General features: G+C 32.3%; 2 protein-coding genes across 2 annotated transcripts; one reads left to right on the top strand and one right to left on the bottom strand.

The window, feature by feature from the left end:
* The first annotated feature begins 731 nt into the window (after positions 1-731).
* LOC134697030 (actin-5-like) lies at positions 732-4,545 on the top strand. Its single transcript, XM_063559049.1, has 7 exons — positions 732-854; positions 1,222-1,377; positions 1,657-1,896; positions 2,474-2,612; positions 2,875-2,982; positions 3,293-3,604; positions 4,122-4,545. Exons 2-7 carry the CDS (start codon positions 1,249-1,251, stop codon positions 4,325-4,327), a joined length of 1,134 nt encoding a protein of 377 aa, XP_063415119.1. The 5' UTR covers positions 732-854; positions 1,222-1,248; the 3' UTR covers positions 4,328-4,545.
* Positions 4,546-8,075: 3,530 nt separating this feature from the next.
* Positions 8,076-13,187, bottom strand: LOC134697025 (uncharacterized). Its single transcript, XM_063559041.1, has 7 exons — positions 13,031-13,187; positions 12,449-12,602; positions 11,453-11,692; positions 10,487-10,625; positions 9,793-9,900; positions 9,084-9,395; positions 8,076-8,648 (listed from the first exon to the last, which is right to left on the bottom strand). The coding sequence occupies exons 2-7, from the start codon at positions 12,575-12,577 to the stop codon at positions 8,443-8,445; spliced, it is 1,134 nt and encodes a 377-aa protein (XP_063415111.1). The 5' UTR covers positions 12,578-12,602; positions 13,031-13,187; the 3' UTR covers positions 8,076-8,442.
* Positions 13,188-14,237: the final 1,050 nt, after the last annotated feature.

The raw sequence follows: 14,237 nt of genomic DNA, 5'->3' as shown, positions 1-14,237 counted from the left end.
CCGTTATGCATCCGTTGGAGATCCGGTAGACCAATTCACCAACGGACGTCTACCGGACGCCTAACGGACGCCTAACGGTCGCCTAATGGATAAAACGAATGTGAAACGGATGTGAAACGGACATTAGCGGAAGGATAACGGATAAAACGGATGTCTACCGGATGTAAAACGGACAAATGCCAATTGAAATTTCTCATGGTTTCTTGCCTTTAATATTTAGATGGTCTATTGCCTTTAATTTTCATTTTAAATGTCCGTTTTATCCGGTACTCGTTTGTTGGATGTACGTTCGACGTCCGTTCTGTCCGGTATGTATCCGTTTCACGTACGTCCAATTTCCGTTGTGTGTCCGTTAGGCATTCGTTACATGTCCGTTAGTACACCAGCGGACTCCCAACGGATAAAAAATTTGTCAACAGATAACTTTTTTTTATCCGTTATGCGTCCGTTTGAGCTATCCGGTAAGGTGTGACCGATGCTTAAGAAAAAAAACCATTGGACATACGTCCTAATTAAGGTTGCAATATAACTTATGAGTAATTCTAGTTCGACTTTTATTTAAATGTCCTTTCTAAAAATAGGATTTTATATTGGGTAAATCATTGTCTATTTAAAGCTATTACAGGTACCTTTAAACGACAGGTATTGTTGATCTTAATCTATTTTTATACATAACCGATGAGAAATCTCCTTTGGTATTGTTTGATTTCGATGACTAACACTAAATACAAGCTTACTAACGTGTTTCTTCTAATCTAATCTGAGTTCTCGGAAAAAGTGTTACCTAGATATAAATAGGACCATATTTTCAAATTATAATCATAACAAATTTAGACACGAAAGAGATCGCACAAGTAAGTACAATTTTCCCTTTGTATACAATGTATAAAGAGTTATTTGATTTTTTTCATCCAAAATAAGAAATTTGTTGTAAAAATTATTTTACCTAAGTACAGCTATTTTGTAAGTCTAAAAATGAACAAGCAACAGTTGCAATTATTGACTTTTTAATTTCTCAACTTTCGTAAGATGTTGGTAAATGCTTTAAGTCCGTTGCAATGTAATGAAATGTAATTGCCAACTGTTAATTGAAATCATCTTACTTTCAAAGGTTGCAAATCGTATTTTTGTATGCACAATAGCGAAATGATGTCTTCTTCGCAATCAACAACTATCTGTTATCATTTTTAAATTAGACCGGTTATTTTTTTGTAATTGTAGAGCACACGTGACTATTAAAAAGTAACAATGAGTTTCAACGAAGACATCAGCGCAGTAATTATTGACAACGGTTCCGGAATGGTTAAGGCTGGATTTGCTGGAGATGATGCACCAAGATCCATCTTCCCCGCAGTTACTGGAAGACCAAAATATCAAGTAAGTGTAGTTTCATTTTACATTTTACATGTTTCTCTCGAAAAATATAAGCAAGGAGTAATCTAGGACTACAAAAAAACAAAAGACATAACATTCAAACTTGTAAAAGTCATTTGTTTTCCCTTTGATCCTTCTTATTTAAGTCTTCAACTACTAGTATAAAATTCTAACTTATACATGTTTGGAGTTGCAATCCTGCTGCTTGTAATGCCTTTGATGAAACATATTATATCCTTAAACTAAACGTATCAAGAAAACTAACCATATTTATGTTTTCAGATTGTAATGGCGGGTATGGGAGGAAAAGACTGTTATGTTGGGGACGAGGCCCAAAGTAAACGAGGTATACTGTCTATGAAATATCCAATCGAACACGGAATAGTGACTAATTGGGACGACATGGAGAAGATCTGGCATCATACGTTCTATAATGAGCTGAGAGTGGCACCCGAAGAACATCCGGTTATGTTGACAGAAGCACCGATGAATCCAAAGGCAAACAGAGAACGAATGACACAGGTACAGTAGTATAATTATCCTTTAGACGCAAAGAAAAAATAGAAATGTAGGTTACAAAAAAACGTACAACAGAGTAATTATATATTCTTCAGAGTCAAGAAAAAAACTAAAAAATATAGATATATAGATATACAAGTGATGTATAAGTAAAGATATAAGATAATGATTTTCTATTATGTGAAAAAAAGAAAGACTAATCATATAATTAAAACATTAAGTCTGGTTTCCTGCCGAGGGTCAGTGGTTCTATCTTCTCTCTGGACACTCCGGCTACATGTAACTAATAACTAAATCGTATAATAATTTTCATTTAACGCCACTTTTAGAACTATTGGATATTCTTGCATTTTCAGTGTCCATATTTTGAGCCACTGAATCTGATTACAAAATTCGGCAACAAATGAGATATACAATGTTTAATATCAAGTTGTTTATTCTTTTATAAGTATTATTTTTAAATTGATAACATTTAGTTTCAATCAATCCTTATTGAAAACCGTTAAATTATTGCAAATTTTGTAACCGGTGTTCCTTTTCAATTTTATTCGTTTTTTATGATGTATCGTTTTAATTCCAGACAATGTTCGAGACTTTCAACACACCAGCTTTTTACGTGGGTATCCAGGCTGTTTTATCCTTGTATGCATCAGGACGAACAACAGGAATCGTGTTTGATGCAGGAGATGGAGTTTCTCATGTTGTTCCTATATATGAAGGTAAACACATTTAAACATTATATATCATTTTAAATTTTAGAATATTTCTTTTATTAATCAATTGTCTATCCTTTTTAATTACAGTCAAAGTTCCAATGCAGGCTCCTCTTTTTATTTATAATTTGTTATTCCCGGGCATTCCGGCCTTTCAATGATAACTTTCGTCCTTTACATTCAGACTGAAAAAAAGTATGACTTTGAGCTTAAAATTCACAAATCTCTCAAAAACAATGAAACATAATCATGTCGTTTGTGATTTTAGGATATGCTCTACCTCATGCCATTAAGAGACTAGATCTCGCGGGACGAGACTTGACAGCCTACCTTCAAAAGATACTGCGTGAAAGAGGATATTGTTTTAATAGTTCCTGTAAGTAGCTTTCTTTTGATTTGTTAAAAACGCGTTATTAGTTTTCTAGTATATTTATAGATTTTTCTCTATGATTAACGTCCAGTGGCAAATATTTAATGAATACAAAGGAAAACTACATATTATATAGATGGGTTGAAAATTAAAAAATAACTTTTCTAATAAAAAATATTAATCAACAGGAGAAACACCCAGACATCAAGGCTCATGAGATAAGTTTTTCAAAAATCTATGAAGCAACAATTTGACTTTTCCACATTTTATAAATTTCGACATGATTTTTTTATTTTTTTATTTTTTGTTATTTTAGCTGAATGTGAAATCGTCCGAGATATCAAAGAGAAAATGTGTTATGTTGCACTTGATTTCGAACAAGACCTAGATGCATCTGCCAAATCATCTCAAATAGAAAAGAGCTACGAGCTACCAGATGGCGCTGTCATCACAATCGGAAATGAACGATTCCGATGTCCGGAAGTCCTGTTTCAACCATCTTTTACTGGAATGGAGGCTGCCGGTATACATGAGATGCTCCATAACTCAATCACGTCAACAGATATTGATATTAGACGAGATCTGTATAATAATATTGTACTGTCTGGAGGTTCTACAATGTATCCAGGTGAGTAACTTAACCAATCAGAGAGGTCGTTAAAGAATGGAGAGGCGTATGTGCTCGGACGCTCAAGAATTAAAAAAAAAACATTCATGTCATGAAATACATACATAAATGAAAAATACAAAAAAAGTAGAAAAAATTATAAAGAAAAAAAGCACTGACACGTTGCTTTTTATCAGTATGCTAATGGAACTTAAAATGCTATGCCATTTAATTAACAGTTAAGACCTTATTTAATGGTTCATTGAACAATTGAAATGTACATAATGCGGACAGGGCTTAATGTTATCGCAACCATTTTCTTGATGTATATAGCAATTCGATACTCCTTTTTGCGTAAAGAATACAAAATATGTAGAAAAAAATAGATCTCTTTAAGAACCTAGAATAAAACCCAATATAAATAGTAAAAATTAAAGGATATGGAAAATGCATACACAGTTTTTTTTAATTACAGGTAGAATTGAATAATTATGAATGTAAAACTATGAGTGATATATTTTTGTTTTTTTTGTTTCAGGTATTGCAGATAGGCTGAAAAAGGAAATGGACGCAATCATCCCAAATTCAACGAAAACCAAAATAATTGCTGCCCCAGAACGGAAGTACTCAGTGTGGATTGGAGGATCTATTTTAGGATCATTGTCTACTTTCGGACAGATGTGGATATCTAAACATGAATATGACGAATGTGGACCCAGTATTGTTCACAGGAAGTGCTTTTGATCTGGATGTGAATAACTTTACATTATGAAATTATGTGCAATAATAATAATACAGTGATACCTTTTGTATATTGGAAAAAAATGGGCTTTCATGTAAATATATTCGTCTGTGATACATTATGTTTGTTATTTCATTTTCATTGATTCATTGTTGATAATATCATTATTTTGTATATAATATTTATACACTTGTTAATAAATTAGTAAAGTTTTATTGAATTGATATTGTTATTTTCCTTGATGGTTGATGTTTGAAATGGTTTAGATAGAAAGTACAAATAAAAAAGCATGTGATCCGCCATTATTGCCATAGTAGCAAGTATGAAACGATTGCGTGCGGTCTTTTTGGTAATAATTGCGAAGTAGAATTAGCTTAAAAATGTTTGTCTTATTAGATGAAGGAGTGTACATCTATTATTTTTCAAATTGACCATACGCAAATTAAACAGCAACCAAATGACAAGAAAAATAAAATGACCGCAATAGGTTAACAAAGTCTTTTTTCAGGGGGGCAAACTTTGTCTAATTTGACTAAAAATAAGTCTAAATAAAAGTTCCTATTTACAAAAAAAAATTGTATATGGTGTTTATGTACCAAACAAGTCAGTAATAAAACTAATCAATGTTTCTTATTTTTTCGGCTCTATTTCCTTCTCTGATCTTCTTTTGTGCGCTTTATTTTAGCGTACATGTACACATGAAATCAGTCTGATTTAAACCAGTCCACACTATTCAAATGCGCTTAACGGAAGTTGATAGTGGGGATTGGTTTGAATCAGAATGAAATGAAACAATACATCAACTGTATATCCAAACATATGTGTTCATCAATAAAATACAAAATTATACGCAAATAAGACAGCAACCTAGCGATATAAATAACCAAAACTTAACTATGTGCATGATGTTTGCCTTTCAAAATATAAACGTTGAACGCCAATTAGACAACAACCTAGCAACAATAAAAAAAAAAACCACCAAAAATACTACTAATAGTAACTATTTAGTCTTTAATGCATGATTTCTTTCCTTTGTTGTTATAGGCTTCACTAGCTGTCAGTAACTACGAGTACTCGCAGATCTGTACTTGTTTTTGTTGCTGGGATGTAAAATTAACCGTCCACGTCTATTCTGAGCTTATTTTTTGTGAGATGTATTTCAATTAGCATCCGTCTGATGAGTCGAGCCTTTTTACTCTGATTTTGACAATTTGTTCTAATGTTGTACTGTTTCATCATTGTTAGAGGGAGGGTTGGGTACATACTAACAAGTCCCCCCCCTCCCACATTATTTATGTGTCTGTTCTAAGTCAGGAATCTGTAATTTAGCTGACTATGCGGTATTGGCTCTGCTCATTGTTGAAGGCCGTACAGTGACCTACAATAGTTTATTATTTTCTGTGTCATTTTGGTCTCTTGTGGACAGTTGCTACATGTATGTGTCATTGGCTTTTATACCACATATTTTCACATGTGAATGTTAGATGGCAAAATGAGATAAAGAGTCAGTCGATTATATTAAACTGTTTTTGGTCAACTTGGTCATCTAACCACTCCGCCGAATGACTATTCATGAACTTATGAAATTAAAGTATTTTACTACTGCGTGATTAAGAAAAAGAAGAAACAAATGATACAAATAAAACGTTTCGGCTTCTTTTTTTTCTAACAAACGTTGTAATAGGATGTTTTATCCACCTATATTTTATCTATTTCTAATGCAGAAACAAATGAATGAAGGTATGTATGATTTGAATTCAAAATTATTCAATGAATGAACACAATGAATAAATAAGTTAGTGAATGAACGCACGAATATATGCACGCTCGAACGAACGAACGAAAGAACGAACGAACCACTTGCTTTTTTTCATTTTTTCATAATATGTTATAATGATTCTAACGTTTTTTTGTAAATCATTTTCTTATCCAACTTAGTTATTTTTTTTATTAAAAACGTAACATTGACGTGTTTTTTCAGGCATTTGTCAAATGACGTCAAAATGTCATGAGCACGATAACTTGACAGAAAGGCATGCAATAATAACCGGAAGCGGTTGATAACAAAAGTCACATCAAACAGCTGACAATTAAAATTTAACTAATAAACATGGCCTTTTTTTCAGAGCCTTAATTAGTCCTAGGTCATGATACCAGCCAGGCAAGAGCCGACAGGCTCGAGGCATGATTTTACTTAAATAAACATGCCAGTGGCGGACCCAGAACCTTTTCAACAACATATCTGCACTTTAGTTTATTTCAAGAATACTGGGAGACGAGTTTGTTGGGAGAGATTATAAATAGAGACGTTTTGAAGGTCTTTGAAGAGGGGTCCCAGTTTAATAATGTTTCCAACATCTATTTTGATAGAAAAGGACATAGTATGTTTGCCAAATCGTCATTATTATCTACATAAAACATGAAAAAAAAAACCTAATACTTATGTTAACTAGTTTTCGAAATAAAGTAAAATAACAAAAATACTGAACTTCTATTGAAATTCAAAACGACAAGTCGTTTATTAAACAGTCAAATCAAAAGCACACCCACATTAAAAGAATGAAAAACAACTTTCATATGCCTGACTTTGTACAGGCATTTCTTGGAATAAAAATGGCGGACTGAACCTGATTTTATAGCTAGCCAAACCTCTCACTTGTTTGACACGTACAGAATTCCACAAGTATATTGAAAACAAGGTGAGAGCAAAACAAAATAATATGTAAAAATGTAAGCAAAAAACAGTAATCAACATTGGAATTTAGCCTTAAGTTAGTTAATTAGTATAAACGCAAACAGCTATTTCAACAAAGAAATTTCGATCGATGATAAAAACCCGAAATATTTGAAAATTTCTTAAACCTGTGATTCATCACAGTTATTGATTTGACTATATTTGAATAATAAATGTTCTCGATAACAACCTACTTTTTTTTTATTTCATTCATTTTTTATTTTACACAGATGTACATGTATCGGTCGATCCCAATCCGATGAGTGTTTGCTCTTTTGTGATATTAAAACACAAATCAACGTACTGTTTTTTTTCGTTTTAAGTTTTGACAAATGCGTGTTTGGATTTTAATTGTGGTTATGAATCCATCCGTTTGTTGAGGTGGTTCATCAATAAAAAAAAATGGAAGTTTTTAACGACCTTGCCTGGCTATACAGCCCTTGCACGGTCGGTAGTTTGGTTCATAAGCGTTTATCGTTAGAATTATATAATTCAATTTTGGATGTATCGCGTCTTCTGAATGGCTGACGTTGTTTTGTTTATCAGCTCACAGACATAATTTAGTCATGTGACCGTGCCGTCATCAACTTTTTTTCATGTTTATTCAAAATAACATTTAAAATGCCATGCACACTTTAAAATAACCCGCTACGTAGGTTATTCAGTGTGCAGCACATTTTTTATGTTATTTCTTTATAAGATTATACCGTTCATGTGGTTTCCCTGTTTGAAAGGTTTTACACTTGTCATTTTGGAGGTTCATAGCTTGTTGTTCTGTGTGAGCCAAGACTGCGTGTTGATTTACTTTTTACAAATTGTGACTTGTCTGGTCATGGAGAGTTGTCTCATTGGCACTCAATACACATCTACTTATATGAACATCGATCATAATGTCTTTCCAAATTTTTGATCCAATTTTCAGGCGTACTAAACAAAATCATATGATAATAACACTTTTATTATTTATAAACAAATATATAAAGTTAAAAATAACAATGATACTAGATATTAACAATGAGTATAAAATAGATGATTACATGTATGACGAGACAAACAACGATATTTCAAATGCCTATAATAATGATGACAACAATGGAAATAACCATGGTAACGTAATAAAATTGAGAATGATCATATCACACACGTTTAATTAACATGAAAGCCCAATGGTCCAATGTGATTGAACACACTATTGTCAACAATAAACACATTGCTTGCGAACATAACGAGGTCCACATTCGTCATATTCCTGTTTAGAAATCCACGTGTGTCCAAAATTAGCACATACGTCTATTAACAAGAAAGACCAATCTGTGAGATACGTAATATTATTGCACATACATGTACAACTATATATATTGTCAAAATATGTTTACATCAACATCAAAAGCATTTCCTGTGAACAATACTAGGTCCACATTCGTCATATTCCTGTTTAGAAATCCACATTTGTCCAAAAGTAGCAAGTGATCCTAAAATAGATCCCCCAATCCACACTGAGTACTTCCGTTCTGGGGCGGCAATTATTTTTGTTTTCATGGAATTTGGAATGATCGCGTCCAACTCTTTTTTCAGTCTATCTGCAATTCCTGAAGACAAGAAAAAAACTCTTTATAATGGGCTTAAAATGTTATAATCATATTCAAAATAATGAGTAAGCATTTATTTTAATTTCATTTTGAAATTATTAAATAAAGTTCCACTTGCCAATGGATGTTTTATTTTGTAGCGTGGAACATTTAAAGATACGCATGACAAAGTGGTTAATCTAAAGAAAGCATTATACAATGTAAAGAATCTGAAATATTGGTTTATTTAATATACTGATTCAAAATTATATCCTTTCCGTTCAAAAGAAGTACATGCATGTACAATGTCAGACTAAAACTAAATATTTTAAGTACTGCGTAGCAGGTACGGAACGGATATGTTTTCTGTGGCGGAGATTGTTTTGCTATTATAGTTTCGGACGCAAGAAATCATTAACGTGTTGCTTTCAATTTTTTATATAAATATATTCTCACCTTGATACATTGTTGACCCTCCAGACAAAACTATGTTATTATACAGGTCTCGTCTGATGTCAATATCTGTTGACGTGATTGAGTTATGCAACATCTCATGTATACCGGCAGCCTCCATTCCAGTAAAAGATGGTTGAAACAGGACTTCCGGACACCGGAATCGCTCGTTTCCAACAGTAATGACACCGCCATCTGGTAGCTCGTAGCTTTTTTCTACTTGAGATGATTTGACAGATGAATCAAGTTCTTTTTCGAAATCGAGGGCAACGTAGCACATTTTTTCTTTAATATCCCGAACAATTTCCCATTCAGCTAATTTAAAGAAAAAATAAATGAAGGTGAACACATCGTGTCTAAATCACAATGCAAAAACAGGAATACATTGGTGTATTTTTTTTAATCTTCTCTGTAACCTTTGTACTTACATGCTTTTATGAGAATAAACTATCTATCTATCTATTAGTCTTAATTTTGGTACTATTAACTTTTTAAAAAATAAATAGATTTCTATTTCTTTACCTTTTCTTGTTTGTTTATTTTTTTGTTCAAATTATTAACTCGTTGAATCGTTACTTCTTTTAGATAATTATCTGTTAAATAAAAGATAACAACAAATAAAAAATGCACATATAAATGTTAAAAAATGATAAATGCTCTGTTAAATGTATTAATGTACAAAATGTTTGTATAAAAGAGGAAAACTACTAACAAGAACTGGTAAATCTGTATCCTCTTTCAAGAAGTATCCTCTGTAGGTAGTCTGTTAAGTCTCGTCCGGCGAGATCTAGTCTCTTGATGGCATGGGGTAAAGCGTACCCTAAGAGTATAAACAATATTCAATTTATACAAAAATGTACATGTTCAATATTAACCTACAATTATTATATATAAATACAGTGACGAATCTAGAAATTTTCAAAAGGAAGACCACTGACTGCCTAAGATGGGGGCCGCTCCAGTCATGTTTCAGTGATTCCCTAAATAATCAACGAATTTTTTTTCCAAAAAAAAAGGGGGGGGGGGTTAAAACCCCCTAAATCCGCCTCTGAAATATTCTAATGGTTTGAAAAAGTTTGGCAATCCCAATAATGCATTTGCATTGAAAGCTTTTACAGCAAATCATAAAAACAAAGTTTAAATAAAAAAATCTAAAAGACCTCATACAAAGAATTTAACTTTTGAAAAGAAGGCGTCTTAACAATATAAGTTTAGAAATTGCAAAAATAACTTAAAGGCTTCAATTATTTGTTTTGTAAATAAATCATGTATAATATGTGTATGAAATTATTTTTTTTTACATTTTTTAAAGTCCATCTAGCATTTTACAATTAAGGACTGTCTTTTCATGATCACAAGTATCACACAAATCATTAAATAATATAATATATTTGTAGTCTGTTTACCTTCATATATAGGAACAACATGAGAAACTCCATCTCCTGCATCAAACACGATTCCTGTTGTTCGTCCTGATGCATACAGGGATAAAACAGCCTGGATACCGACGTAAAATGCTGGTGTATTGAAAGTCTCAAACATTGTCTGAAATTGAAAAAAAATGATAAATGATTATTAGCATTCAAATCAAAGAGATGATATAAAAAAAGAAGATGTGGTATGATTACCAATGAGACAACTATCCACAAAAGACCAAAATGACACAAACATTAACAACTATAGGTCACCGTACGGCCTTCAACAATGAGCAAAGCCCATACCGCATAGTCAGCTATAGAAGGCCCCGAAAAGACAATGTAAAACAATTCAAACGAGAAAACTAACGACCTTATTTAAAAATAAACGAAAAACAAATATGTAACACATAAACAAACGACAACCACTGAATTATAGGCTCCTGGCTTGGGACAGGCACATACATAAATAATGTGGCGGGGTTAAAAGTCGGTGACAATATATAAGAATGTTTTGTTTCTGAAATAAGTAATGTAAAATAGCTATCGTGAAAACAAACATGAATTTTATATTTATTTGCAACATTGCATGTCCAATTCTTTTTTCTCGTACGATTGGTTCATTCCATCAAAATGTTAAAGTATCATTTAGAAAAAACAAGTCTAGCAAAACTCTCAAACATCTTTTTGTCTGACACATTACGTTATGCCCTGTATTTTTTGATTCAAGTCATTTCCCCAAATATCAGGAAAGAGTTATTTTCATATTGCACAAACAAACGTTACATTTCTCGTTTTTAATCTGTGAATCTTAAAATCATTGTATACACATTTCTCTACTTCTACTTTTAAAGGAACCAAACATTTTGTTTTTGTTTGGAAAGGGGGTTTAACCTTTCGTCTCGAAGGAGAACGTGTTTTCCATGACGTGCATTCGGAAAAATGAACGTATTTTACCTGTGTCATTCGCTCCCTGTTGGCTTTCGGATTCATCGGTGCTTCAGTCAACATAACCGGATGTTCTTCTGGTGCCACTCTCAGTTCATTATAGAACGTATGATGCCAGATCTTCTCCATGTCATCCCAATTAGTCACTATTCCATGTTCGATGGGATATTTCATAGACAGTATGCCTCGTTTACTTTGGGCCTCGTCCCCAACGTAACAATCTTTTCCTCCCATTCCCGCCATTACCATCTGAAAGATTAAAAACAATATGTATTTTATTTGTACACAAAATGGCCATTTATTTAATTGTTCTATTATTTTATGTTTGGCTCTGATAGGGTTGGCTGAGGTATACAACAATGATCATCATTGTATCTGAAAGCGTTTAGAAAAAAATCCGTATAAATTTTCAATGTTGTAAACCCTTAATTTTGGCAAATTTTAATGAAGAGGTACAAAACTTACACTTGATCTGTAACTCGTCATGGTTAACTTACAAACCAAAAATCCGCCCAATATCTGAAGGCGATTAGAAAATAAACTCCGTATAACTGTGATTTTCAACAATTTATCAAAGTCCAAAGCCATACGTAATTTCAGCAAAAATTAGAGGAGCGGAAAAAAACTTAAACTTGATCTGTAACTCATCATGGTTAAATCACAAACAAAAAATCAGCCCAATATCTGAAGGCGTTTAGAAAAAAAACTCCGTATAATGGTTTGTTGCGGAATGACGGGATTTTGGAATGACAGAATATCGGAATTTCGGACAAGGGTAAAACTATATGGCACCGACAACTTCGTTGCGGGGCCATAAAAAACGAACTTCATGGCGTTTCAGCGATTGCTTGAATTGTGATACAGAATATCATTAGAGGAAATATAAAATCACATTTCATACTCATAGTAAACTTAACATACTGAAATTTATGTTCAGCTTTAAAAATTAAATTTTAATATTGTAAATCAAATGTATGATAGTCATTTAAAATAACAGACGCTTACTTGATATCTTGGTCGTCCAGTAACTGCAGGGAACACGGCTCTTGGAGCATCGTCTCCTGCAAATCCAGCCTTAACCATTCCGGAACCATTGTCAATTATAACTGCAGTGATGTCTTCGTTGAAACTCATTTTGTCTTTTTATTTCTAGTGATATCTACAAATGAGAATTTGCGATAGTGCGTTATTCAGATTTGCTAAAATATGTTCATTTAAAAAAATGCGGGAAAGTAAGATCTTGTTTATTATACATGTACATAAATACAAATATAAAGAACCATGTTAAAACTGTACCTTTTCCTATGTTTTCTGTTTTAGACTGATTAAAACAAAGTACTTACTAGTTTATACTATTTATAAACTAAACGCAGACAACATCCATTTCTTCAAAAAGTATTTTTCTAACCTTTATATATAGCAAAGGACACAACAACAGGGTTGATATGCATAAAACAACTTCCGAACGGACGGATTTTCTACATGTCCTTCGATAAATAAGTACTGTACTAGTCTACAATTTGTTATCTTAAACTTAGTTGTTTAATGCATATAAGCCCAGGCATATAATATTATCAAATAACTTACTTGTTTATGTATCTTTGTGAAATATCTCGTGTCCAATTTTATTCTAATAACAATTTTAAAAATTAGTCCTATTTATACCCATGGAAGACTTTTTCCAAGAACTCGGATTGAATTAGCAGAAAAAGCGTTAGTAAGCTTGTATTTACTCTTAATCATTATTATCAAACAATACCAAATGGAGATTTCTCATCGGTTATGTATAAAAATAGAATTAAAATATACATGTAATAACTTAAAATAGACTATGATATACCCTATACCGATATGAAATACTATTTTTAGCCGGAACATTTAAATACTGACGTCAAATTTACATTACTCATATGTTAGTAGTATAGTAGACTGATATTTTCACCTTGTTTTGAGATACTGTATATTTTTCATATGATAAAAATATATATGATCAAGAAATGTATTAACTATATTTTACCTTTTATCAATTAAAAATATTGTATATAACGTTAAGGTCTAAAAACTGTGTAACACAACACGCTTGTAATTATATGTAACACTGGATTTCTTATGACCTGTCAATGAATTATTATCCCCTCCTTTTTTCTACCTAAATACATATCTTTCTAATAAGCAAACACCTGGTCCTTGGAGAGAAACAAATGAAAGTCCCACTCGGACAAAAGATGTAGACTTTTTTCATTTGGTATAGATCGAACATTTCATAGCATAATGATTGTTAAACAAATCATATATATCGTATATTAGATCACTAACACACTTTGCTCGAACCCAATATGAAATTGAATGACATCATATATATCGTATATTAGATCACTAGCACACTTTGCTCGAACCCAATATGAAATTAAATGACATCATATACATCGTATTAGATCACTAGCACACTTCGCTTGAGTCAAATATGAAATTAAATGACATCATATACATCGTATTACATCACTAGCACACTTCGCTTGAGTCAAATATGAAATTAAATGACATCATATATATCGTATATTAGATCACTAGCACACTTCGCTTGAGTCAAATATGAAATTAAATGACATCATATACATCGTATTAGATCACTAGCACACTTCGCTCGAGTCAAATATGAAATTAAATGACATCATATACATCGTATTAAATCACTAGCACACTTCGCTCGAGTCAAATATGAAATTAAATGACATCATATACATCGTATTAGATCACTAGCACACTTCGCTCGAGTCAAATATGTAATTAAATG

This window comes from Mytilus trossulus, chromosome 14 (assembly GCF_036588685.1).
Source record: "Mytilus trossulus isolate FHL-02 chromosome 14, PNRI_Mtr1.1.1.hap1, whole genome shotgun sequence".
Taxonomy (NCBI): domain Eukaryota; kingdom Metazoa; phylum Mollusca; class Bivalvia; order Mytilida; family Mytilidae; genus Mytilus; species Mytilus trossulus.
The sequence above is the reverse complement of the archived record's forward strand: the minus strand, read 5'-3'. Positions and strand labels throughout refer to the sequence as shown.

Coding starts and splice junctions, on each gene's coding strand:
- LOC134697030 (XM_063559049.1), top strand. CDS start 1,249: ATGAGTTTCAACGAAGACATCAGCGCAGTAATTATTGACAACGGTTCC. Junction 1,378..1,656: donor CTGGAAGACCAAAATATCAA/GTAAGTGTAGTT, acceptor TTATGTTTTCAG/ATTGTAATGGCGGGTATGGG. Junction 3,605..4,121: donor AGGTTCTACAATGTATCCAG/GTGAGTAACTTA, acceptor TTTTTGTTTCAG/GTATTGCAGATAGGCTGAAA.
- LOC134697025 (XM_063559041.1), bottom strand. CDS start 12,577: ATGAGTTTCAACGAAGACATCACTGCAGTTATAATTGACAATGGTTCC. Junction 11,693..12,448: donor CTGGACGACCAAGATATCAA/GTAAGCGTCTGT, acceptor TTAATCTTTCAG/ATGGTAATGGCGGGAATGGG. Junction 9,901..10,486: donor TGTTGTTCCTATATATGAAG/GTAAACAGACTA, acceptor TTATACTCTTAG/GGTACGCTTTACCCCATGCC.